The sequence below is a fragment of the Capsaspora owczarzaki genome (genome assembly GCF_000151315.2).
Source record: "Capsaspora owczarzaki ATCC 30864 unplaced genomic scaffold supercont2.1, whole genome shotgun sequence".
NCBI classification, from domain to species: domain Eukaryota; class Filasterea; order Ministeriida; family Capsasporidae; genus Capsaspora; species Capsaspora owczarzaki.
The window spans coordinates 2,724,410-2,748,576 of NW_011887292.1; the positions used below are offsets into that span (position 1 = coordinate 2,724,410).

Genomic DNA, 24,167 nt, shown 5'->3' on the forward strand with positions numbered 1-24,167 from the left:
AGACTGAGCGGTAGATATCTACGAATCTGAGCAACTCTCAGTCAGTCGTTTCTTTTTTTGGTTTTGCTCGCTGCTCATTCCCTCTTTTTCTTTCTGAACACTGTCGGAGGGGCGTCTGACCTTTGCTAGTCATTCCCTTGTGATTGAGCTCGCTTTTGGCTTTTTGGACGGCAGCAAGCGACATCAACAATGAGCACCCAAGCACCAGTGCTCTCGCTGGCCAAGATTGCCTCGGCCGAGCAGTGGACCAAGCCGACCAAGCGCTGGGTGGGTTTTCCAATCCAACAGAGATGCCATTTGGGGCGAGGACTGGCTGAGGACTGGTTGAGGTTGAGGTTGGGCTGCTTGAGGCTTGTTTGGGCGGAGAGCTTTACCGGTGCTTGCAATCCCGACCTCAGCGCCATCGTGTTGACCTCAGATGGTTGCCGCAGTGCTAAAGTGCTGAAGTTGGGATGAAGAGAGTGTGTGTGGGACAGGATGAAGAGTGAGTGAGGGAGGGAGGGAGAGAGAGAGAGAACCCATTCCCATTCCGCTGCTGCTGCGGGTTACTTGCATCTCCCCGCTCGACCGTCCACCACCACCACCACCGCCGCCGCCTCAGCCTTAGTCGCAGTCGCAGTCCGTCAATTTAGTGATGCAACGCATGGAAAGACCAGCAAAAAAAAAACTCATCACTGATTTCGCTTTGCAAAACAAAATCATCAACAACGGCAGGCTGAAGAATTGGCAGCTTTTTATGTATTCAAAACAAAAAAAAACAAAAAAAAAAAAAAAAAAAAAAAAAACTCACTTTTTCATTTTGTGAAAAACCATTCATGTATTACAGATGTTTGTGATTGAGCTCGTCTGGTCGAACAACACGGCGACAGTCATCTACCGCGACTATGACGCCTTCTTTGACTTTCAGTGCAATTTGCTGGACAAATTTCCGACGGAAGCTGGCTCTGTCAAGGGAACAACGCGCTCCATCCCGTACTTGCCCGGTTTGTTCCCAGCAACCATTGTGCTTTGTTTTGTCATGCCATGCTGCGCGGTCGACCCGAAAGCGGCTCTTTATCACTGACTCACTTGATCTTGGACTTGTGCCTCGTTCGACAGGCAAAGTTCTGTTTAACGCAAACTCCAAAGCAGTTGCCGAGAAACGTGTCGAGGAGTTGAACGAATATATCGAAGTGAGTGCGCCGCTGAGCTGAGCTGAGCTAGGATCAAAAAAGGGAGATGGAGGTGGGGAAACAACGCCTTGTCCCTGCATTCTGACATGAACCACTTCCTTGAAAAAAAAAAAACCACTTCCTTTTGCGAGTAGAAATTGCTAAAACTGCCAAGCGCCCTGCTAGACGACACTCTAACCCGCCAGTTCTTTGCACAACAAGCACACGATCAAACGCCCGCGCAAGGAGCTGCGGCGGCTGTGATTGGAGACACTGGCAGCTCATCCCCTGGCAGTGTCGGAGCGCTGTCCGTCTCCGGCTCGCGCTCGTCGCTTGACACGGCCGTCCCTCGTACCGGTAGTGGATCTCGCCTCTTTTCAAGAAAGCGCGATTCCAAGCTGTCAGCCGCGTCAGGTAGGTGGTAGGGGGAGGGGGGGGGTCAAGGGCGTTTAGGTTTGTATTCGGTGTTTTCTTTGTGTCTTCGCGCTCTTTTTCTTCGGCTCACTTGTCAAGTCTTCAGCACCTGCCGTTGAGGAGGTGGAAATGACAGACAACCCACTGACAAGACCAGCGACGACGGCAGAAGCGGTGGAGAACTAAGCCTTCTGGACTTCAAGCATGTGTGTACTCTTTGTGTGTGACGCAAAAACCGCGCGCGAAAATGACGGGGGAAAGGCTGGTTCTTTTTTTATTGTTGTCACGCGCGCGCATTCCATTCTCTCCCGTTGGGTTCTCGGGTTTGATGCCTTTGTTGACAAAATTGGTGGCCATGATTGGCGTGAAATACAATTTCATTACTACTACGATATCAAAGATCGTCATACCGATTAGTTCACAGACACACTTTCCTCTCTCTCACACACTCTCTCACTCACTCAAACGTAGGGCGCAACAAATTGCAACTAATATTCACGACCGACAGCGGTCTGCACTCATTCCAGCTTGCTGAGATGGATTTGGGAGACTTTGCTGGCCGAACACCAACTGGCGACAGTGCGATGGCACTCCTTGTGACAGATCGTTCGACACTCGCGGCATTGGTACCCTTGTTTGCCGAAGGATCCCTTTAATGATTGATTGCAGACTGCACACGACTCCTTGGAGGGGAAGTGGGTGGCGACGAACGTGTGTCCGTTGCAAACATGCAGTTTGGTGGCTTTGGCAGGCGCCTTCTTTCCCGAGGTCTTGTCGGGAACGAGGTGGATGAGATGGACGTTGCTGTTATCCTCGGTAGGAACGCTGACTTCGTACAACAGGTACGACCGCTTCTTCTCGCCCAAGTCCTCGGTTGTGAGTGCGACGCTCAACTCGGCAAGGTCCAGCGTCGATCCCGTTTCCGACCCGAGAGCAGACATGGTTGAGTCTGCAAAAGCAATCGGAGGAAAAGTGAGCCCGAGATTCCACTACATTTGTCAAAACCGACAGATGGACTTTTTTTTGTTTTGTGTTTGTTGTTGTTACCTGCACTCGCATCCGAGCCACGACGTCCGAAAAAGCCGCTTCGACGGTTCGTACTCTTGGTGCTGGAACGAGCGCTCTCGTTTCTCGTAAACGGGTGCGAGGACTCGGGAAGTCCAAGTTGCGAGCCAGGCACGCTCTTGCCTGACGGAGTGGCAGAACTCGAAGATGCGGTCGAGGCGAATGACGGGGCTGAGAGAGCTGGGGTAGACGCTGTCAATCCCGAAGGTAATCGCATTGATGCAACACTCGGGGCGCTCGAAGTGGGCGTGACAGCCAGGCTTGTTGGGCCAGAGTTGCCCCCCTCGTGTGGGCGCGCGCTGGTCGGCGTTGACAACGCGGACATGGACGTCGTCGAGCTCAAGCCTGTCGCAGAGGCCACGGATAGACCTGAGCTCGACTCGGTGACTGCTCTATGAGAGCGGGGACTTCGACTGGCGTCGTCGAGCGACGTGGATGACGAAGTATTTTCGAGAGGCTTGTTCAAGAATTGCTTGCGTGCACCCTGTTGTCGACCACCACCACCACCACCACCACCCCATTTACAACAAAGAATGGACAAGATCACGAATGTGAGCGAGGTATCAACAACAGCAACAAAACAAAAACAAAACAAACAAAAAAAAAAAAAAACGACATACGTCAAGATTGTCAAGCCCGAACTGGAGGGTGAGTGTGCCAGTCACGTCCCCAAGGTCTTCACCAGCGCGAGGCCCAAGTTGGAACTTGCGCGTAAACGAGGCTGAATGGGCAGGCAAACTGGCAAGAGGGATGACCACACAACCGAGGAAATCGTCCTTGCCAATGCGATCCTTGTCAAACAGCTCGATCGTCAGTGAGCGGCACTCAGCCGTCAAGCGCAGCACACACTCTTCGTCCCAACGGGGGTTGAGGCTTTTTCGCACAATGCGGGTGCGGAAGGTTTGATCGGGAGCTGGCCCAACCGTGAGAATGCAGTACGGATCGCTCAGGCCGTTTCGATCCTTGGCTGCCAAGCCCGCAGCCTCGACGACGCGTATCCGAATGTTGTCTAGGTGAATGGCTGTAAACTTTCGGAGACGGAACTCGTCAGCCTTGCTCGAAGTTTGCGAAGCAAGACAGCTTTCGAGGATGGTGGTCAGCAGGCTGGAGGACGTCAGGCCGTCGGCTGGCACCACATGCTGACCCGGCCACAGCAATGCCGCGCTAATCATTTTCGCGACATGGGCAGTAAATGCGTTTCCGACATGTGCGAGCGCCCTGCCCGTGCTGGCCAACGAGACTTCAAAGTCGAGGACTGGCTCCGCGGTTGCAGACACGAGGATTTGGTAGGGAGCGGCATTTCTCCAGACAAATCGCAGCTGTTCCCAGAGCACGAGCATGACACGAATGCGTGTGAGGCGATGAACAACCAACAAGCATCAAACACCAAGTCCTCGCTCATTCCGACACCCCTCGCGAAACCAAGAACCAAGGTGTGGAGGGGTCGTACCGGAAGGGTAAACTGCCGAACGTTGACGACAATGTGGGTGGCCACGGGCAGCGAGCCAGCGCTGAGCGGAAGGGCAGCGCTCATTTGAATCTTGAGGTCGGAGCTCGCGGTCGCCAACGACGCATCTGGGGCAGTATATGAAAGTGACACGTCGAATCCCTGCAGGTCCGAGCAAAATACATCGAAGAACAAGTGAATGGCAAGAACAGAGATATTCGCTTGAACTTAGCTTCACAATCAAACGAGCGTAAACGTCACACCTGCGAATCCCACGCAATGCCATCGGCACGTTTCAGCCATTGAATTGATGAGATGACTGGCTGAGTTGAGCCCAGTTGCATGTCATGCACAAACATGACAGCCTAGCAAACAACCAAAAAAAAAAAAAAACAAAAAAAACAAAGTCAAGCAGGTCAACAATCCAATAAGAATTCCACAAACGCACAATCACACAAAATGCACAACGCTTGGTGACTTTGCGAATCCAACAACAGAATTTCACCACAAGCACGAGCAGCAAGCTTAGCTTGGAACTGTACCGAGTCCATTCCGCGCGCCTGCAGGTCTTTGAGCATGGCATTCAGAACGAGGAGTGCGCAGCCGCTCAGTTCACGGCTCGCGGCTGCTCCGTGCATCACCACTCGCGCCAGCCGGAGCAGCCAGTCGCATGTCTCGGGCGCCCTGTCTGAATCCGGCACCAGCGGCGTATTGCAGATCAACTGCGCAGGCAGACCAAGGCTCGCAGCCGCCGAAGCGAACATTGCCGCTCCTCCAAACTCGCCAGCAGCAGCGTCCAACGGCGTGCCAGGGCGACTGCCGCTGAGGCTGGCGCTAAACCCACTCGCCGGTCGGCTGGTGAGTGCCGAGGCTGGGGCGGCCAGCGGACTGGTCGGAGGCGTCGACAGTGTAATCTGCGGGTTTGGCGATCCGGGCTGGTGATGGTTGCCAGTGCTCGGGTGCTGCGTCCACTTGACGAGCAGCACATAGATCAAGTAGCCTGCTGTGATGGCAATGACGACCGCCAGTCCGCTCGCATAGAGTGACATTTGGGCGAAAAAAAAAAAAAAAAAAAAAAAAAAAAGGGATCAAAATGTAACAAATTTGTGAACTGAACTTTGTCAAAAACGAACTGTTTAGGCTTCTCGTTTTGTTTGTTGGTTTGGGATCTGATTTCTGCCCAATTCCGACACGAGACCATTCCGCGTTTGAGAAACATGTTCGCGGATGAAAATCGAGTCAAGGGTCTCGTCGACAGCTTCGGCATCGGCTGAAAAAAATCCATCAATTGCTTGCAGCATTATGTCTGAGGTTGTGGTCTGGGATTGCGTGTGGCAACAGAAGTTGAAAGAAGGCGTTCGAGAAGTACGAGAAATACGAGAGGAGAGAGAGCGAGAGAGACCAGAAACAAACAAACAAACAAACAGACAAACAAACAAACAGACGAAAAAAAAAAACCAAGTTTACAAATAGGGAAGAAACATGAACACAGGTAACAAACAATACCAAACATACGAAACACAACACAAAAGGAATGCGAAAGCCATCGGGTTAAATAGTGATGATGGTGGGGGGGGGCCATGGATGCAAAGACCCGACAAGAAAATACAAAAGTGGGAGAGCGACGAAAGGAACAAGACTACACACAAGGAAACGAAATGGTGAACGAAAAAGGAGCAAAAAAAAAACAGCCATCCCGCCTCCTTCCCGACAATGAGCAAAAAAAAAAAAAAGGACAAAGCGAAGGGGGGGGGGGCTTGAAAAAATGCCGCTATTGCATAGGGGCAACGCTCCACATCTGGGGGTCGGGAACGCCACCAGTGGCATTTCCCGAGACAGAGGGCAACCTCCAACAGTCGTAGAGACAAGCACTTCACGCAGCAAAAGTCGTTGCATCACGCAAAAGCTCGGAGGCAACTCCAGTCTAGCGCACGTTGGCCACGTACATGGCCGTGTTGTGAGAAGACGAGGGCGTGTAGTCTGCAAAGAATGGGTGCATGAGAGCTTCACGCGGGGTGATGCGCGTATACGGGTCCAAGTCGAGCAGTCGCAGCACGAGGTTCAAAAACTGCTCGTACTCCTCGCGCGAATGGCCCTTCTCGCCCATTCTCCGGCCCAATGGGCCTCCAGTTGCGATTCCTAGAATGTCGGCCAATTGACGCGACCCAGCAGGCAAGAATTGCTGCACAAGGTTCCAAACCAATCAGCATGAGTAAATAACAAACTTTAACAACCGCTTTTTGGCGGCAAAGTGGGGTGTCTACTGCATTGGAGCTCACCTTTGTCTTGTCTTTGGGTGGCCGCAACGCGTACTTGCCAGTTGAGGAGTCGGTGGTAAAGTACATGGATCGCCGTGGGGCTTCTTCCAGCATGGCATCGGGTGGGACGCCACAAACTTCGCAAATTTTCCCGATTTGATCGTACTCGTTCTTGCCTCCGAACAGCGGAGTGCCCGTGTGCATTTCAACGAGAATGCATCCCAACGACCACATGTCGATTGCGACCGTGTAGGGAATACCGAGCAAAACCTCTGGAGAGCGGTAGAATCGGCTCTGAATGTACTTGTATAGCTGTTGTCGGAGCGATGATGAGAAATGTGCAACCAAAATTGAGTTGCAACGAAACAGACAAGGGCAAGACAACAAACAAAAGAAACAAAGGGGGGGGGGAAACAAAACGCGAAGCGAGAAAGCGTACCTTCTCGCCAAATCGACAGGAAGAGCCAAAGTCGATCAGCTTGATGGCGCTCCGTCGAGGATTGCGGAGAAGGATGTTCTCCGGCTTGAGATCGCAGTGGATAATGTTAATCTCGGTCGACGACAGGAAGGCTAACGCGGTTAGGATTTGGTGGGCAAACTTTCGCACAAGATTAACGGAAACGCCGTTGAAATTGTTGTTTCGCAAGAGATCGTAGAGATTGTAAGACAGCATTTCGAAAACCAGGCAAAGATGGTTTCGGAATTCGAAATGGTGTTTCAAACGAACTGATGGCGGTTGGTTGTCAACAACCAGAAAAAGACAAAGCAAAAAAAAAAGAAAAAAAATACATAAATAAACCCAAAAAGAACGTCGGTGAGTGCAGACACGACGACATCCAAGACATTCATCATGCACTCCCAGTCGCATCGCTCACCAATGCAGTGGTTGTCCTCTGGGTCGTTTCTATTCATATACTCGAGAAGCTCGATTTCAATTTTGGCTTGCATCGAAAACGCGTGCTTATTCTTGATGACCTTGATGGCCACCATCTCGTTGGTGTGTCGATCGATTGCTTGCACTACTTGGCCAAAGGAGCCCTTGCCGATCAAGTTGTGAATCTCGTACCGGTCCAGCCAGACCTCGCCTGAGCGCACGATGTAATCGTGATGCTCGTCATCAAAGCCATCATTTGTACGAACGGCCCGCGCTCCACTGCTGGCGCCATTCGAGCCTGCGGAGGCGGAATTTCCGGTCGGCTTGGACTCTGCAGAGGCCGCGGCATCCGCGGACGCTTTCGTTGAGGATGATGCCGACGCGGGTGCTGCAGCCTTGCCGGAAGGGTTGGCTTGCCGCTTGTTTTTCGCAGAGTAGTAACGCTCGTTGATGTGCTTGTAGGTGGCAATCAGCTCCACGCTCAGTCTGTTAACAGGTGCAACATTGCGCAGTCGTCGCGAAACAAACCCAGGGGCTAGAATCGCAGGCGCAGTGCTGGTCGATGGTGTCCCCGATGAGGAAGTCGGAGGACTTGCCGCAGCAGCCATCGTTTGGTCGTATAAGTGTGTTAGTTGTTGTTGCTGCTGCTGCAGTTGCTGTGGTGGTTGTGATGGTGGTTGTGGCTGTTGTGGTTGTTGCGGCTGTTGTTGTTGTTGTTGTTGTTGTGGTTGTGGTAGTTGTTGTTGGTGATGCTGCTGCTGCTGCTGCTGCTGTTGTTGTTGGAGTTGTATCAAGGAAAGAGATTGCTGAGACGGTACGGGAGACGGTTGTAGCGCATGCTGTTGGACTTGCTGTTGGACTTGCTGCTGCAATTGCTGCTGCCGTGCTGCTGCCCGGGTAGTAGCCCCGTTGGACATCGGAGCAACGCCGTTCATCGAAGCAGCTGATGATGGCGGGGAGCCGAGAATCATCGCTGAGCTGGTGGAGGTGCCTGGGGACGAAGAGTAGATTGACATGGGGGCGCTGCTGGCTTCGATTTCGCCACTCCCCCGATTACTTCCCGACATGGCTTGTCAAAGACTAGATCGAACGGCTCTTTCGCGCGCTCACCCGCAAACGACGGCAGGGATTGGAAGAGGTGATGGGGCGCGTTGGAGTGTCTCAGTGGTGCGGGTGCTTGGCAACGAGCCAAGGATTGGACAAGAGAATCACGTCCACGAAACAAGAACACAGACTGTGAAGCACGATGGCGAGTGCAGATCACCAAAACGGGAATGCTGGCACGGAGATGAGGATCTGGCAGGTTGGATCAGAGTCATGAGAGAGGGAAAAAAAAAAACGGTCAGCATGTCGCCATCGTGATCAGCACAAGATCACAAAGTAAGAAACGACAAGACGATCAGCAGATCACGGCGGGAGAACAAAGTGGAATCCTTGATCACTTCAATGCCCAAGCCCGCCCCTTCTCATCACCGAATGAGTGAACGAATGAAAAGGATAAAAAAAATTCATCAAATGCTAGTGCGAAAAAAAAAAAAAAAAAAAAAAAAAAAAGGCGCAAAAATCAAACAGACAAAAATTTGAAAAAAAAAATCGAACTAGAAAAAAAAAAAAGCAAAGTAGAGTAGAAAAAAAATCGACAGCGTTTATCGAGACAAAGACCTGCCTCCACCAGCACCACCCCCACAGGAACAAGCAGTGTACGTCTCGTCAAGGATGTGTCAAGCGAGCTGCAAGAGCACCAGGAGCCTCAAGGCACAGCCGAAAATACAGAACGAAAGAGAGCACAACGAAAAGTAACGACGAAATAATTTGAATTTTTTTTTTGTGTGTGTGCACTTGCTTTCTTGTTGGCTGCGATCACCCAAGCGTGGGCTTGCGAGACTACGTTCGCACAATCTCGTCAACCAGACACTTGCAAATACATCCATACTGGCGCTCAAGCTCGGCCGCGTGAGAAGCGCGTGCTGGCTGCTGGGCTGCTGGATCTAGAGCCGAGCCAAGCAAGCCAAAAAAAAAAAAAAAAAAAAACGGCGCGAAAACTCTTTTTCGTAGCGGTCATCATTCTCAGTCGCCGTGCATGGAACGGCAGCCTGTGCCCGCGACGAGCCCAAGCCCAGCACGCATCACCACCATAGAAGCCATGCTGGCCTTCGGAAGCGGCTGGCGCAACGCTGGCCCTGGCAGCGAAAAATAGCGTGACAAAGGGCGAAGTGTCTTTTTTTTTTTTCTTTTCTTTTTTTTTTTTTTTGTTTTTTGTTCTTGCAACCATACAACTTTTTTTTTTTTTTTTTTTTTTGGTTGGTTGCTGAGACCGAAATTTAAGCAGGTTGCTCCCAGCGGCACGCTGCACGACCTTGCCCAGGCCCCTGCCCGTTGTGCGGCACGGGAATGCTCGTTGCACAATGCGACGGTACACATGGGGTTTGTCTCGGAAGCGCTGCATCAAAAAAAAAAGGGCCAGCACAGCAAAAGCAGACGGGAAAAGACGGGAAAAAAAAAAAAAAAAAGCTGCAAAAGTTCATTGAAGCTGCAACGCCGAGTCCCGCCACAACCCCCACCCACCCCCTTTCCCTACCATGGGGAGAGACGCAAAGCAAAAAAAGGCTGTGCGCCAGACGCCCAGAACTGGTCTCCCTCTTGCCCTCCCTCGTCAGCTGGCAGTTCTACGCATCGAAGCGACGAACGGGAAAAGAAAAAATCGTTTCAACCAATTTCAAACTCACTGCTGAACAGAGAACAAATGGCGGGAAGCAAGATGAACGACTAGCATGTTTCGAGCTCGTTTAGGAAATTCGAAAAAATATGTTAGTTGCGTTTTGAGGTGCCAGTTCTGGTAGTCTGAGTGTCAGCAAGAGCAAGGAAGATAGCGAAAGGAAATGGGTACACGGAAAAAAAAAAAAAAAAAAAAAAAAAAAAAAAAAGAGGCATCTCGATGCAAACAGCAGAAACCCAATTATCGACCTCACGACTAGTAATACATGCACATGACCAGCTGGGAAGGGAAGGGTGCCCCGAGAAGTATGAAACGAAACAAAAACGGATGGAGAACGAGCCATTTGCATTTTCGACCGCCAACGCACAAGTCGCACAAGTCGCACCAGCGGAATGGAACAGTGCTTACAAGAGCTATCGCACGCAAAGAGCAACACCAACTACAGGACGGAAAAAAAAAGAAGAAAAAGTGGTGGGAACGGACAAAGGACGAACAAGTCTTCAAAGGCCAAGCTTTTGAAGCTTTTACATGGCGTACTTTCGGGTCCATTCCTTGGCAAGAGCCTCGTAACGTGGACGATCTGACTTGTACATGTGCGCAATCTCGGGCACAAGTGGGTCGTCGGGGTTGGGGTCGGTCAGCATTGAGCAGATCGACAAAAGGACTAGCAAAAAAAGGGACAAAAAAAAAAAAACTGCGATGAGTGACTGCAACCCCACAACTTTTTCTACGGAATAGAATCAACAAGCATTCACTGTGGCAAAAGCAACTTACCCTTAGAAATGGTCAACGCTGGACTCCACTGGTCACGTAAGATATCCAAGCAGATGCTGCCGTTGCTGTTGATGTTGGGATGGTAAATCCTAGTTGTGAAGCTCACCTGTGTGGGCAAGGCACGCACGCGAGTGAGAACAACGCTACAGAGGGACAACAGGACAGCCACGGTTGACGGAGATTCGAGTTCAAAGAGAGGCAAAGACCCTACCTTCGGAGGCTTGAAGGGGTAGTCTGTGGGGAAGTGAATCGACAGGAAGAAGACACCGCCAGTGTAGGGGCTGTCCGGCTGTTGTAATGACAAGAAGCGGGCAAAGACGAGCAGAGGAGAGCGACACGAAATGAGTGAATGAAGGTGAGTTTGGAGAAAAAAAAAATACAACCAAAAAAGAAACCCGGGAAAAAAAAAAACTTACGGGGCCCATAATAGTGGCTTGCCAGTGAAATACTGTTGTTGCCAAGAAACATCATTGTACGGTTATCAACGAGCCAAGTGAGCATCACAAAGGGCAAATGATAACGACAGCAAAAAGGAGAATAAAAAAAAAAGTGATTGAGCAAAAAGGAAGGGCACAGGAGAGACTTACGGTCCTCGCCGACGGGGCCAGCGCTGCAGTTCGAGGGTGGGTCACGACCAAGGTCTTGCAGTTCCTGGGAGTCAACGAGTGGAACACGAACGGTGAGCTCAAGTCGGCAACCGAAAGAGACAAAAAAAAAAAAAAAAAAAAAAGACGGAAAAGAAAAATCGAGAAGGCAACCGAACAACAAACAGAGCGCACCGCTCGGAGAATGGCGACGAGAGCACCGCGTGTAGGAACACGACCCACGCTTTGAGACATGACCGACTCTAGCGAGCGGCGAAACTGGTTGGCTTTGAGAGAAGTGTTCCCTGTTTTTCTCTTCTTTTTTTTTTTCTGTTTGCGGATCTGGCTTTTTTTTTTTTTTTTGTTCTTTTTTTCTTTCTTTTTTTCGCTGTTATTTCACAACACTCGTCCGCCCGCTGCGACAACTGTTGGAAGGTGCTCACTTTGCCAAGGCGGCGATGAAGAGTACCAGTGCTACCCTGGCCATAGCGGGCGGCGATGAAGAGTACCAGTGCTACCCTGGCCATAGCGGGTGTCGAGGCGGTGGGGCGGAACACCAGAGCGGAGCATCATGTTCAAGAAAGTGTTGGCTGTGCAAAAAAAAAAAAAAAAAAAAAAAGAGTTGCTTCAAGCTGCTGCTGGGCGCCCTTTTATATGGCGCGCCGGATCTCTGACGCAGTCGCAGGGCTCAAAATAGCGCGCTCAAAATAGCGCCCATGGCATCACCCCAGACCAAATGGACGCAGCCATAGTGTGCGAAAGAGCCGCGCAGCAGCAGATCCAAACACAAGGCGATGGACAGAAATACAAACCTTGTTGATGCGCTTTAAAGCCATGACGCTGAAGTGATGTTTTTTCCTGTTGTGAGTGGACTGCACACGACGGTTTTTTTTTTTTTGGTCTTTTTTTTTTTTTTTTTTTTTGGTTTTTTTTTTTTTGGTTTTTTTTTTTTTTTTCGTTTCAATCCATGCTTTTTTTGGGTTTCAGCGCTTTTGTTTGGGTCGGTTGGACAAGCGACAAAAACGGGCCTCCGATATCAACAAGTGTTTAACCCAGTCATTTAGGAAAAGCAGAGGAGAGGAGGGGAAGGAGGTGGCGAGCAGGCATAAGTCAAAGTCAAAGAGCTGCTTCTTATGCATTGATTCACTTGGCTCTTTCACAAGAAAGAAACCGTGTGCTAGGTAAAGAAGCGGGGTGGCATTCGTGATTGATAGCAACAAAACAAAACGACAAGCAGGGGGTAGATCTACGGACAAAATTCAACAACAAGCAAGGGCGACATCAAAAAAAAAGAACAAAAGAAAATGCTCAATAGCACAGTTCGAGGTTTTGGGGCAATGCGTGAATTGGAGGTGCAGTGACTAGAACTCGATCGCCGGCGTTGACTATTTTCTCTTGCAGCTCCGGGCGAGTGAGAAGCCACTTGTCGACATCAGGTGTCAAGTTGACACCGTGGAGCTGGGGAACGGGCGGGAAAGTTGCGGGGTTTGCTGTCATCACACAACATTAGGAACAAGAATCCGCGCAACCAGAGTAGCAACTGCTCAGCGAACAAGACCTACCATTGCCCTTTGCCTCAAGTTCTAGCTTTCTGGCTTCGAGCGTACGGTTCTTTGCCCAAAGTTCTTTAACTCGGGCGTTGGCTGCTTCAACTTGGTTGGTGGCTGTTGCAACTTGGGCGTTGGCTGCTGCGACTTGGTTGGCGGCTTCTGCAATTCGCATTTTGGCTTGGGCGATGGCTTCTGCAGCTTGGTTGGTGGCGCGGGCAACTTGGTTGGCGGCGTCTTCAGCCGTCTTTTTGGACTTGAGATCGTGAACCAGCGTAACCAGAAGCAGTTTGCCAGTGGCCTTGCATTGCGCGATGCCTTCCGCAGCCAAGTGCAAGCCCAGATTCTCGAACAACAACTTGACGACGAGTTTTTCCTCGCCTGTTGGCTTCGCCTTGCCGGCGACTTGACCAGTCAAAACCTCGAGGAGTGCAGCGCAGCGGCTGGCGTCGGGAACATTCGAGACCAGAGATTTGGAAAATGGCGCGAAAACCGTTTTGGCAACGCCAAGGCAAGCGGCCAGCGCAGCAATGGAGCGCTGGATACCACGAAGCTCATCAGCACCACAAGAGAGGTCCCTGTGAGCAGCACAAGGGAGGTCCCTGTGAGTGTGCACCCGAAGGGCAGCAGAAGCAAAGACGTCAAGTCTCAGCAACTGTACGCAGCCTGCTCATCTGATTTTCAGCACTCCAACACGCTGGCCTCGCAAGGACTTACTCTTTCTCGAAGATGTTGGAAACACACGTATTGTTGGCGTGAGTCACCTCAGAAGGGACTAGTCTGCCGACGACTTTGGGGGGAGTGGGCATGCGCATGCTGAACCAAGACTGAGCCAGCCAAGAACCAATTTAATTGAATTATCTTATTTTGGTTGCTGGCATTTCTACGACTCCGTGTGTCGATTTTCTTCGCTTCTCCACTATCCCTGGAAGAGCGTCCTGAATCTAGTTGTGTTCGGAAGTGCCGTTTCGAGCTTTGATTGACGCAACCCTCAAATGTCGGATTGGCACAACCTGTTGCCCTGCCGACCACCACTACCATTTTATTGTATCGCTTATGAGCTGGGGCGAGCACTGCGGCGAGATTTGTTTGGATGGTCGAAATGGTGGTTTGGGGAGTTGAAACGTATGGTTGTGAGACGACCTCACGAATCACAACTGAAGCGTATGATTGAATGCGCTTCACAAAATTCATTTGTAAACGACTTTCATGGGGAAGACCGATTAGGGATGAGCCAAATGTAATACAGGACAGAAAAAAATACAAACACAAAAAACGCAAAAACAAAAAAGCAAAAAATACAGACACAAAAAACGCAAAAACACAGAAACCAAAACAAGCAATGCTGCATCGCTTCGAAGCTTTTGAGGTGCTGCAATTGCCTTCGAGGCGTTTGGAAAGCCTGTGAGATCAAGTGAGGCGAGCATCGTGTTCCTGGTACTCGGTGCAACCAGCTTTGACAGCGGGTTGGGCGAGCGTCGGGTTGGTTTGGATAGATCTACAGGCACACACGATGCAACCAAAGTTTCAGGTACGTGACTGGCCGACAAGGTCGATCACTTCAACGCGACTCCAGACATATTTTCCATTCTGTTCCACACTGAAGCGCACTTCAGCCGTGTCGAATGTGCTCCCGAAGACCACAGCAATGTAGTTCCTGCGAGCCCGAGGCTGTGAGCCGGCTCGGCGGAAGTCGATCAGGCGCGACTGTTTTGGCTTAAAGCGGCTATAAGTCTTCGTCAATTTCTGCATATGGCGGTTGATGCCGTTTCCCAGCCGCATGAGTTCGATCGCCCACCGGAGGTCAGAGTTGATCCAGAAATCGAGCTCTTGCTTAATGACGATCTTTCCTTCATCCACGTTCGATACCTCCGCAGCAATTGAATACTTGACAGGAAGGCGCGCAAGGCCGCCGGAAAAAAATTGATTCTGGAGCACCCCTTCCTTGGGGAACTTCTTGGTTCCGCCGGAGCTCCTATTGGACAGACAGGCAGGGTCGAAGGTCTTGAGGACTTGCAGGATCCAGTCGTCGATGTTCGGTTCAAACTGCGATATGTCAATAGCGGACGGGTAGATGCGGCGCATGATGCAGCTTGGACGCAAACTTGGCGCGATCGTTAACACCGACCAGAACGTGAATGCGAAGGAGGAACTTCAAACACCAGTCCTTGAGCTGGGCCTGTGCAAGGGCTTCAGGATTGACATTCGGTGTCGAGGGCCGAGTCGAGTTCGGAGCCGGGAGGTCCAGCTCCTGTTCTTGAAGAACGGTTCGGAGCAGCGACAGAAACATCTTTTTTTGCTTTGGCGGCTGACCATCGACCACGAAGGGGAAAAATCGCTCGAGGAAGTAACTTGCTTGCATTTGGCCAGCATAATACTGTGAAACGCTGTCCACAGTGGCCTCGTTCTTGTGATCGGCGAACGTTGCGAGCAAGTGTTCAATAGTACAGCGGAAGAGGCCGATGTGGCCTCCAGCGTCTCGACAAACACGCGGAAGCAGCTCCTTGACCCACTCGAATGAAAGAGTGGAAGAAATCCGCTGGCACAGCTCTCTTTCTTCCATTTCGGTCAGGCGAAACTCTTCCCAGCCAATCTGCAGTCAAACAAACATGAAATCATACGACAGTCAGTCCTGTAGCAAAGTGTAGCACTCTTTCACGATTCAACCCGACTTACCGTTGCACGGACGACCGGCGTATCGAGCATGGCAGAGTCCAGTTGTGTTGAAGCAAAGAACACAATGTGCTTCGGGGCGTTCTCTCCTTTCGCGAGGACCTGCTTCCAAAACGCGGGCGCCCCGTACAGTCGCTGTGCCTCATCGACGAGGATGTAATCCGGCCTGTCCGTGGAGGTCTTTACTTGCCACCAGGCCAACACCTGTGCCTCTGATGGAAGCGGGCTTTCGGAGTCGGATTGGAGTGTCCAAGCGCTGAGGGAGAGCACACTCTGCCTTTTGATCTTCAGAGTGCGCTGGAGAAGCTGGAGCACGCTCGTCTTGCCGCAGCCTGGAGGTGCAGTGACTAGAACTCGATCGCCGGCCTGGAGAATTTTCTCTTGCAGCTCCGGGCGAGTGAGAAGCCACTTGTCGACATCAGGTGTCAAGTTGACACCGTAGGGCGGGAAAGTTGCTGTCATCACACAACATTAGTAACAAAAATCCGCGCAACCAGAGTAGCAACTGCTCAGCGAACAAGACCTACTATTGCCCTTTGCCTCAAGTTCTTCCATTCTGGTTTCGAGCGCACGGTTCTTTGCCTCGAGTTGTTCAGCTCGGGTGTTGGCTGCTTCAGCTTGGTTGGTCGCTGTTGCAACTTGGGCGTTGGCTGCTGCGACTTGGTTGGCGGCTTCTGCAATTCGCATTTTGGCTTGGGCGATGGCTTCTGCAGCTTGGTTGGTGGCGCGGGCAACTTGGTTGGCGGCGTCTTCAGCCGTCTTTTTGGACTTGAGATCGTGAACCAGCGTAACCAGAAGCATTTTGCCAGTGGCCTTGCATTGCGCGATGCTTTCTGCAGCCATGTGCAAGCCCAGATTCTCGAACAACAACTTGACGACGAGTTTTTGGTGGTTTGTTGGCTTCGCCTTGCCGGCGACTTGACCAGTCAAAGCCTCGAGGAGTGCAGCGCAGCGCATATTACCGGTAGCACTCGAGATCAGGGAGCTGGCTTGTGGCGCGAAAACCGTTTCGGCAACGCCAAGGCAAGCGGCCAGCGCAGCAATGGGGGGCTCGAGCGACGTGGCGCCGGATGTCGAATTGCTAACATGAGCCTCATTGACATCATGAGCGCGGCGCCTGTAAGAGCGCAGCAGAGAGAGAAACAAAAGCAGCGGCGTGAGTTCGATTGCTCAGCAACAACACGCTCCAGCAACGCCCATCTTATTCTAAACCCGCGTTTCCTCTCCACCCCGCCCCGCCCCTCACTGTCCATGAGGTGGCTCGGGAAGGGGGGCAGAATGTCAGGAACGGCAGCACCAGCGGTTCTTGTTGGGTCGCCCTTCGCGAGAAATCGAACATTGATGCCGTGCGTACTGCGTTGTTTGTTTTGGTGTGGATTGGGAATTACAAAGCAAAGTACCGCTAACAAACTCAAGGCCTCACAGCCTGCAGCCAGTACTCCAACACTCTGGCTTCACAAGGATGAAAGATGATTCAAACACCCTTTTTGTTGACGCCTCGGAAGGGGCTGGACTGACGCCGCTGGATGAAGGGTCTTCATACTACACTGTCCATATTTTGTGATCTCACAACGAGAATGCAGGGACGAATTGAGCTTTTCATTCTCCACTATGAGAGTGGCTTTGATTCCTTTTCTTTCGCTGATGGGATGTATTTTTTGCAAGAGTTTGGGTGCGTGGGGGATGATGTGGATACTCGCCAATCCTTCTCGCCTTTCTCTCAAGTACACGAATGAATTATGCAAGTACACTAGGAGTGCATAGAGGGTCGAAGAAGCCATCAGGACGGTGCTGTGGCGTGCGCAACCAGCGATTGTGCAGCGGCCGACAGCAAGCTCGCCCCCGCTCGACCTGTCCAATTTTCGCGCCCTTGTTTTTTGCCATTGTTGATTTATATCGATGGTCCACTGAAATGAAATGGTGAAATCGGGGGAAGGTAGACCCCCATGGATCAGAGGAACGTTAATAAAAAAAACCGCCAATTCCAAACCACCTGCCTGATCCCGCAGCTGACCATGAGCACCAGATTCGCCCAGGCTCGCCCAGAATTAGATGATAGTTGGTGTAATCCGCTCTTTTCTGTCAGACCGAGGGCTGGCAAGACGGCGCTGACGACGGGAGGGGCGGTGAAGATTTTGGCGGGAGTTTAAACCAAGCGGTTCAACCAGATGAACGCCACTGCATACGGACAGCATCACACTGCCGACGACCTCCCTCAAGGATAGAGCATCGTGCATTTAGTCAACAGAGTTTGTGGGTTGGGGCGATGGGGGAGGGGAAGCGGTACACCGCTGCTCCCGAAGGATGGCGGCAAACACCGCGCTTCATTTTGTTGCGTTTTCAAGCGAAGCCGCCAACGAACTGACCGGGGGTTACGGGCAACAGGTGCCTCATCCGTGTTCCCAGTGACCGTGCGAGCGCGCCGGGGGCGACCGCGACCGCTGCGAGCAGCGGCGCCACTTCCTGAAGCAGAGCTCATGAACACCAGAAAATGAGAGACAAAAAAGGTGAAAAGGCAGCTGTAAAAAACGACTGTTCTCCAACTCAACACCCAAAACGGCAAGATAAGGATTGAAAAGAATTGATGAAAGCGTTTTCCATTCGAGTTGAAAAGGAACAGGTGCGCGATGGGGGTGGTCAAAGAACGCGATTCGATGCGAAACACTTGCAGTTGCGTGTACGACGTCCCAGTCAGTCCGTGGCTCCTCATCGACATCGTCAGTACCGTCAGTGTACTGCGCTTTGCTATCATCGACAGTAGCAGGCTTGGCGTCTTGTTCATACCGCTCGAACGACGAATCGAGATTGCTGCGGCTCTCCTTCGAGCCGTCATTCGTCGTCGGCTCTGACGAAGAGCTGGAGAATGTGTCTTCCAGTTGTGTCAAGTGCATACAAGATTGTTCATTTTAGAACGGGTCTCTGCGGGATAACATGATGACAGCGTTGGGTTCAAGTCTTGCTTTACCGAATGGCCATCCAGGGCTTGTCGAGAGGCAGAGGCTTCACTGCGTCCTCAGCCAGAGAAAGGAACCGTGTGTCCGGATGGTGTGCCATCTGCCCAGAAGCAGGGAGAGGCGATAGGATTGCAGTCATTCGAGCTGTCGACGGGCAAAGGATGAATAGCCTACTGAAAACAGTTGTCCGACCAAAGAGGATCAAACAAGAAAAATTCACCGACTCGGCCTTTCTAGAATGTCGATTACTTTTGTTTGGACGCGAGCAGCTGAGTCTACAGTCAGTTGCAACCAGGGTGCTTCCGACATTTTGTCGACTGCGGTCGAGAATCGCAAACCATCATTGGATTTCGCTGGCTCCCCTCCATCCGTCGCAAGCCAGATTGATTCCATTCCGTCTTGTGGAGTTACAAAGAGACTGTCCCCGCTATGCCTCCGCGACTCCGAGAATGTTGCTCCAATCGACCCGTTAAATTGTGTGAGCGAGCTTGGAAAAATGCCCAAGCACGTCAACCAAAACTCTCTTCTACTTGGAAGCATACAAAACCGTGTACTACATGACTATTTCATACCGCCAGTCGTTGGTTTGTTTGCGCTTTATGGTGTCCTTCTTCCAATCGGGCAGCATCAAGCAGCTCATTCATCGTTTTTGATCCATCCACAAACCAACATCAATGAGTAAGCATGCTTTTTTTTTTTTTTTTTTTTTTTTTTTTTTTTTTTTTTTTTTTTTTTTTTTTTTTTTGGCTCTTGGTTTCCTTTGAATGTTGCAATCTGTTGCGCTCGTGCTACTTCACTCGTGTTTGAGTTTGGTCGCAGTTCGTCCGCGCCTTTCCCCACACACACATCACGCCTGCGACTCGAGCATAATGATCTCGATTGGCTGTTGGATTCGGCTGTTGTGCAGCGCAGTGCAAAACGCCGGACGGCGGAGTCTGTCTGGGCCAGCTCAAGCAAAAAACTGGACTTTTTTTTTCTTTTTTTTTCTTTTTTTTTTTAATTGAAGTCGCCTTTTGACTGACAGCAGTCCTCGCCCGACCAGCCATCCCCATGTGGTGAGGCCTGCCACAACTGTCAGTCTCGCGGTCAGAGCCGTGCAAACGTCTGCGATCTGGCAACCTTGTCTCTCCTTTTTTTTTTTCTTTTTTTTTCTTTTTTTTTTCTTTTTTTTTTTAATTTTCTCGCTTCACTTGCTCCGTTGGTGTTGAATTTTGCAGTCAGAACGGTGTGCGTGCGAGATCGCTCGTGTGTACGCTTCAGGATCACATCGCAAATTGCACGGGCCCTGTTGCCCCGACCAGTCAAAAGTGATCGCACACCAAAACTCAACAAAAAAAAAAAAAAAAAAAAAAAAAAAAAGGGCCTCATGCTGCTCCAAACGCAGGTGGCTCGTTGTGGGCAGCTTCCCGTAGACATGCCACTGTGCTGCCCGAAGAGCAAAACATGTGCACGTTGCTCATTGCGATTGGCATTCACTCAAAACACAGCGGATTCTGCGCAAGCCGGCGGCAAGAAGAGCAAGAAGAAGGGACAGACTTTCTCCCTTCACAGCTTCAACGCGGCCCCTTCTGGCAGCTGGGCCGACGACGAGGAGAGCGAGTACATCCCTGCTGCTGCCGCCCCCAGCGGCCCATCATCAGGCTCGGCCATCCCAACAGGACCGGCCCGCGGTGCCTCCTCCGACTGTAAGGAAACAGCTCTTTGATGGATTTGCGTCCATTGCTGTTTTTTTGCGCACACACTCATCCCTCTCTTCTCTGGCTGTTTGGATTGGCTTTGCGCGCTTGTTGCTTCAACAAAGCATACGGCGGTGATCGCGGCGGTGACCGTTCCTACGGCGGCGATCGCGGCAGTGATCGCTACGGCGGCGACCGCGGTGGTGATCGCTATGGCGGCGACCGTAGTGATCGCTACGGCGGCGACCGCGGTGGTGATCGCTATGGCGGCGACCGTAGTGATCGCTATGGCGGTGATCGCGGCGGTGACCGTTCCTACGGTGGCGACCGTGGTGGTGATCGCTATGGTGGCGACCGCCGCCAGGACCGCCCTCGCGAAGACCGCCCTCGCAACGACGACCGCGAGCCGCGCCCAATTCCCACTCAACCCCCGTTCATTGCCTATGTGGGCAACTTGCCGTTCGATGCCAACAGGGACGACATTGCCGACTTTTTCCGCGACCTGAACATCAAGGAGACCCGCATCCTGGGCCCTCGCGAAGGCGAACAGCGTCCTCGCGGCATTGCTTACGTCGAGTTTGGTGATGCCAACGATCTTGTTGCCGCAATTGATCGCCAAGGCCAAGAGCTCCATGGTCGCCAGCTGCGCATCAACGTTGCTGAAGGCCAGCGCTCAAACAACGCCAGCGGCAGCAGCAGCCGCGGTGGCTTCCGCAACGATCGTGCCGCTCCCGAAGATGCCAAGTTCACCACGGGCTGGCGTAACGAGAACTATACCCCACAGGCCCCGATGGATCGTCCCGAGCGATCGGACCGCGGCGATCGTGGAGAGCGCTCGGACTATGGCTTTGGCTCGCGCAACCGCGACAGCCGTGACCGTCGTGACGATCGTCGCGACGACCGCCGAGATGACCGTCGTACGTTGATCAAGAAAGAAAGAGAGAGAGATATACTTTTACATTTGCTTTTGTTGCGATCTGGCCGCTCTGAGATTGGCTTTTAATTCACTGCTGATGTTGTTTTTTGCGTGCTTTTCACCTCCTCCTCTAGCCGCCACCCGCGCCCCTCTGAACTTGGCGCCTCGCACTCGCACTGAGGAAGCTGCCCCTTCGTCAGACGCATCGAGCGAGCCCAAGCGTGCCGCTTCGTCAAACCCGTTCGGCGCCGCTCGCCCCGTCAACACGAACGCCAAGGAGCTTGAAATTGCCGCGCGCCTCGAGCAGATGCGCATCGAGGAAGCCAAGAATGCGCCCCCGCGACAAGACAACCGCGATCGTCCCTTCAGCGGCCGCGACCGTCCTCCCCGTGATGGCGACCGTCCTCCCCGCGATGGCGACCGTCCTCCCCGCGAGCGCGACAACCGCGACAACCGCGGTCCACGACGGGACAACAACGGTCCGCGTGCTCCCGTTGATGCTGCCGCTGAGGCCTCTTCTTAACGCTCCACACCACCACCACCACCACCACCACCCCCAACGTACTGTTCGTGGCTTGCCATCCTTGGATTTGAGTTGCTTGCTTTGGTATTGTTTTGCAGGCTGTGAGGAGTGTGTACCGCGAACGAAGTTGAATCCGGACTTTTGTTGAATGTTGTTTGTTGATTGTGTTCTTCTTGCTTCTCATCTTCGTTTCATCTCCCCTCCTCTTTGGGAGCTCGACTGCTTCTCGGGTCGAGGGAGTGACCCAACAATACAAAGAAAAATATTCCACCGTTTGACTTGGTGATTTTGTGGTGGCACAATGCCGATCTGATCGCTTGTTTTCCTTATTTGATTTTATTTATTTTTTATTCGTCATTTTCAAACGTGTGGCTGGTCCGCGTCGCATAGGATGGAAGACGATTGCTTTGAATTGCGCCATGGCTGCGTGGATTAGCGCTCGCTAGCACTCGCTTGGCAACGTCATCGCCGAGATGTCTTCGAAGCTCTGTGAGAAGTGTTTGCGCCTGAGTCCGCTCGCTTTCCGCTTGACTGCGCAACGTGTAAACTTCGGTGCGAAGTTTATCGGCCTGCGTCTCGGCCACACGTCGAAGCATGGACTCGCTCTCGAGAGCGCTCTCTTTGGTTCTCAAGAGCTGTTCAATATACGACTTTTGCTCTTGCAAGACCCGCGTTTGTCTCTGCAGCGCATCGATTTGCGCAAGTAGCCCTTCGCGACTGACTGCGGCTGCAACTGGCGATGTAGCTGTAAACGGCACGGTCGCGGAAAAAGAGGCCACAGTGGAAGAGGACACTTGTGGCGCTAGATTGGCTGCCGATGTCGGAGGAGAAGCCGGTGGATTTCTCCACACCGATCTGTTGAAGAGGGTGAGAGAGCAAGTGAGCAAGTGAGCAGTGCTGGGTTCTCTCATTGCCAAACACAGCCCAGCAAACAGCTGCGACAAGGATGAGAGCGTACGACACGGGAAAGCGTTGTTCACTCTGTTTGGCATCCTCAAGTGCTGAATCGGTTCTCGTGCTTGCCGTCATCAGCAGGAGAGTGCCAAAGTCTATTGGCTGCTCTGTTGGATCATCCATTTGTGTGCCTTTGATGCAAAAGATGAAATCTATGACGTTCAACCCGACCAACGAGCCGATGATTAAAAGCGACTCTTCCTCGCCGCGCAACAATGCCTCCCGCTCGTAGTACTCTCTACAGCAACAGCAAGGATGTTTTTCGTTCAATGTTGATCGGGGGGAAAGTGAGCATCCTCCAGAGCGCATAGCAAACTCGACGACAAAGACCAAGCGTTCCCCCCTACCCGAGCCGTTCTGGATTCTGGAGAACAAACTGGAGATACTCGGCCAGACGCTTTTCCATCAAGGCCATGCGGATGAACACGCGAGACTTGCCCCTGGGGCTTTTGCAGTACGACTCGATGGCAGTCACAACTGGCCGAAGACGGCTGACGACAAGCGCGCTTTTTCGGCGATTGTCGGCAGCAGCCAGCTCGAGGACGTCCCAGAATTCACAATGACGAGAGGAAATCCATCCCTTTTTCGGCGCTACAAGCATATTCATTCGGCTCATCGTTAGTGTGGCTGTGGCATCAACCCGTCTGGAGCTTTGATTTTTTGTTGTTGTTTTTTCGTTTTTTTTTTTTTTTTTTTTTTTTTTTTTGTTTTTGGAGGGGTAACATGCAACTTACGCTTGAGGCCATGGTAAAGAATTTTCTCGAGGATGAGACAGAACTGTTGCACGCCTATGCTGGTGTCGTCCAAACTCGATCCATTATGTGCAGCATGGCTCAGCACCGATTGGACGGAAGCTTTAAACGCAGCAAGCAGGTTTCGGCGATCGACGAGTCGTGCGGCCTCCGCAACAGCTGCCAAACAAACAAGCAAACAAACAAACAAACAAGCAAGCAAACAGACGCACGTACACACCGTCAGAACCGAACAATAACCACCACCCACGAGCAGGGAAACGGGGTTGAAGTGCAAATCATCCGAGAAACACGCTCAAAAAACAACACACCCTACCTCGGCCGTATTCATCGACGCTGGTCAGATTGAGCGCTGTGGACACGAGCGCTGTCGAGGAGGACGGCGGTGCCAATCCGAGCGACATTGACATGGCGGCTGCGTGCGTTCGCCCGGCGGGAGACAGCGGTGCGAACGGCTCGCTGTAGCCGTGCTGCTGCTGCTGCTGCTGCTGTTGTTGTTGTTGCAAGGATGTCATGTCTGGTGTCAGCGTCGGGCTCGTGGATGCAGGGGATGACGTGAATGAGGAGTTGGACGTCGAGTACGGCGAAGCGCCATTCGCAGCCCGAGCGGCAGCACCTCGCGACGACAACGACGAGAGCGGCGATCCGGCGTCGTGCCGCGGGTGTCCTTGACCATGGCCATGCTGCTGATGGTACGGAGAGGCGAGCGGCGGTGGGGTTGGTCCGAGCGCAGTCAGGCTGCTTTGGCTCCCATGCTGACCCAGCACTGCAGGCCCAGCCGCTGCAGACGAAATGGACGTGTTGAGCGCGTCGATCAAGCGATCGCTCAGAATGTCCTCTTGCTCGATATTCATTTTGGGTATTTTTTTTTTTTTTTTTAAGGGGGGGG

At 52.1% G+C, this 24,167-nt stretch overlaps 7 protein-coding genes across 7 annotated transcripts; 2 read left to right on the forward strand and 5 right to left on the reverse strand.

Moving 5' to 3' along the window:
- The first annotated feature begins 61 nt into the window (after positions 1–61).
- CAOG_00861 (hypothetical protein) lies at positions 62–1,959 on the forward strand. Its single transcript, XM_004365675.2, has 5 exons — positions 62–267; positions 827–983; positions 1,099–1,172; positions 1,307–1,565; positions 1,672–1,959. Exons 1-5 carry the CDS (start codon positions 190–192, stop codon positions 1,749–1,751), a joined length of 648 nt encoding a protein of 215 aa, XP_004365732.1. The 5' UTR covers positions 62–189; the 3' UTR covers positions 1,752–1,959.
- Positions 1,925–5,126, reverse strand: CAOG_00862 (hypothetical protein; the record flags this gene model as incomplete). Its single annotated transcript, XM_004365676.2, has 6 exons — positions 1,925–2,514; positions 2,613–3,114; positions 3,251–3,949; positions 4,081–4,239; positions 4,341–4,442; positions 4,620–5,126. 6 exons carry the CDS (start codon positions 5,124–5,126, stop codon positions 2,084–2,086), a joined length of 2,400 nt encoding a protein of 799 aa, XP_004365733.1. The 3' UTR covers positions 1,925–2,083.
- Positions 5,127–5,534: 408 nt separating this feature from the next.
- On the reverse strand, positions 5,535–10,014 carry CAOG_00863 (dual-specificity tyrosine-(Y)-phosphorylation regulated kinase 1B). Its single transcript, XM_004365677.2, has 5 exons — positions 9,936–10,014; positions 7,211–8,505; positions 6,775–7,061; positions 6,357–6,647; positions 5,535–6,259 (listed from the first exon to the last, which is right to left on the reverse strand). Exons 2-5 carry the CDS (start codon positions 8,274–8,276, stop codon positions 6,002–6,004), a joined length of 1,902 nt encoding a protein of 633 aa, XP_004365734.1. The 5' UTR covers positions 8,277–8,505; positions 9,936–10,014; the 3' UTR covers positions 5,535–6,001.
- A 435-nt stretch (positions 10,015–10,449) lies between these two features.
- Positions 10,450–11,350, reverse strand: CAOG_08446 (ubiquitin-conjugating enzyme E2-16 kDa; the record flags this gene model as incomplete). The annotated part of the gene is made up of 5 exons (XM_011271716.1): positions 10,450–10,589; positions 10,700–10,805; positions 10,911–10,988; positions 11,116–11,147; positions 11,287–11,350. Coding segments are annotated over 5 exons (420 nt in total), but the record flags the coding sequence as incomplete, so codon positions are not given.
- A 1,241-nt stretch (positions 11,351–12,591) lies between these two features.
- On the reverse strand, positions 12,592–13,645 carry CAOG_08447 (hypothetical protein; the record flags this gene model as incomplete). The annotated part of the gene is made up of 3 exons (XM_011271717.1): positions 12,592–12,773; positions 12,846–13,408; positions 13,548–13,645. 3 exons carry the CDS (start codon positions 13,643–13,645, stop codon positions 12,592–12,594), a joined length of 843 nt encoding a protein of 280 aa, XP_011270019.1.
- Positions 13,646–19,823: 6,178 nt separating this feature from the next.
- On the forward strand, positions 19,824–21,572 carry CAOG_00865 (hypothetical protein; the record flags this gene model as incomplete). Its single annotated transcript, XM_004365679.1, has 4 exons — positions 19,824–19,851; positions 19,945–20,142; positions 20,259–21,050; positions 21,184–21,572. 4 exons carry the CDS (start codon positions 19,824–19,826, stop codon positions 21,570–21,572), a joined length of 1,407 nt encoding a protein of 468 aa, XP_004365736.1.
- A 320-nt stretch (positions 21,573–21,892) lies between these two features.
- CAOG_00866 (hypothetical protein) lies at positions 21,893–24,143 on the reverse strand. The gene is made up of 5 exons (XM_004365680.2): positions 23,595–24,143; positions 23,261–23,437; positions 22,874–23,117; positions 22,531–22,764; positions 21,893–22,427 (listed from the first exon to the last, which is right to left on the reverse strand). Exons 1-5 carry the CDS (start codon positions 24,130–24,132, stop codon positions 21,920–21,922), a joined length of 1,701 nt encoding a protein of 566 aa, XP_004365737.1. The 5' UTR covers positions 24,133–24,143; the 3' UTR covers positions 21,893–21,919.
- Between the last annotated feature and the right edge of the window lie 24 nt (positions 24,144–24,167).

What these genes read in the sequence shown, in the direction of transcription:
- CAOG_00861 (XM_004365675.2), top strand. Translation starts at nt 190, where the DNA reads ATGAGCACCCAAGCACCAGTGCTCTCGCTGGCCAAGATTGCCTCGGCC. An exon ending in CCAAGCCGACCAAGCGCTGG is followed by an intron (nt 268 to 826) that starts GTGGGTTTTCCA and finishes CATGTATTACAG; the next exon opens with ATGTTTGTGATTGAGCTCGT. An exon ending in AGTTGAACGAATATATCGAA is followed by an intron (nt 1,173 to 1,306) that starts GTGAGTGCGCCG and finishes TTTTGCGAGTAG; the next exon opens with AAATTGCTAAAACTGCCAAG.
- CAOG_00866 (XM_004365680.2), bottom strand. Translation starts at nt 24,132, where the DNA reads ATGAATATCGAGCAAGAGGACATTCTGAGCGATCGCTTGATCGACGCG. An exon ending in CAGAATCCAGAACGGCTCGG is followed by an intron (nt 22,765 to 22,873) that starts GTAGGGGGGAAC and finishes CTGTTGCTGTAG; the next exon opens with AGAGTACTACGAGCGGGAGG. An exon ending in GAACAACGCTTTCCCGTGTC is followed by an intron (nt 22,428 to 22,530) that starts GTACGCTCTCAT and finishes CCTCTTCAACAG; the next exon opens with ATCGGTGTGGAGAAATCCAC.
- CAOG_00863 (XM_004365677.2), bottom strand. Translation starts at nt 8,276, where the DNA reads ATGTCGGGAAGTAATCGGGGGAGTGGCGAAATCGAAGCCAGCAGCGCC. An exon ending in AGAGGACAACCACTGCATTG is followed by an intron (nt 7,062 to 7,210) that starts GTGAGCGATGCG and finishes AACCGCCATCAG; the next exon opens with TTCGTTTGAAACACCATTTC. An exon ending in CACCCAAAGACAAGACAAAG is followed by an intron (nt 6,260 to 6,356) that starts GTGAGCTCCAAT and finishes AACCTTGTGCAG; the next exon opens with CAATTCTTGCCTGCTGGGTC.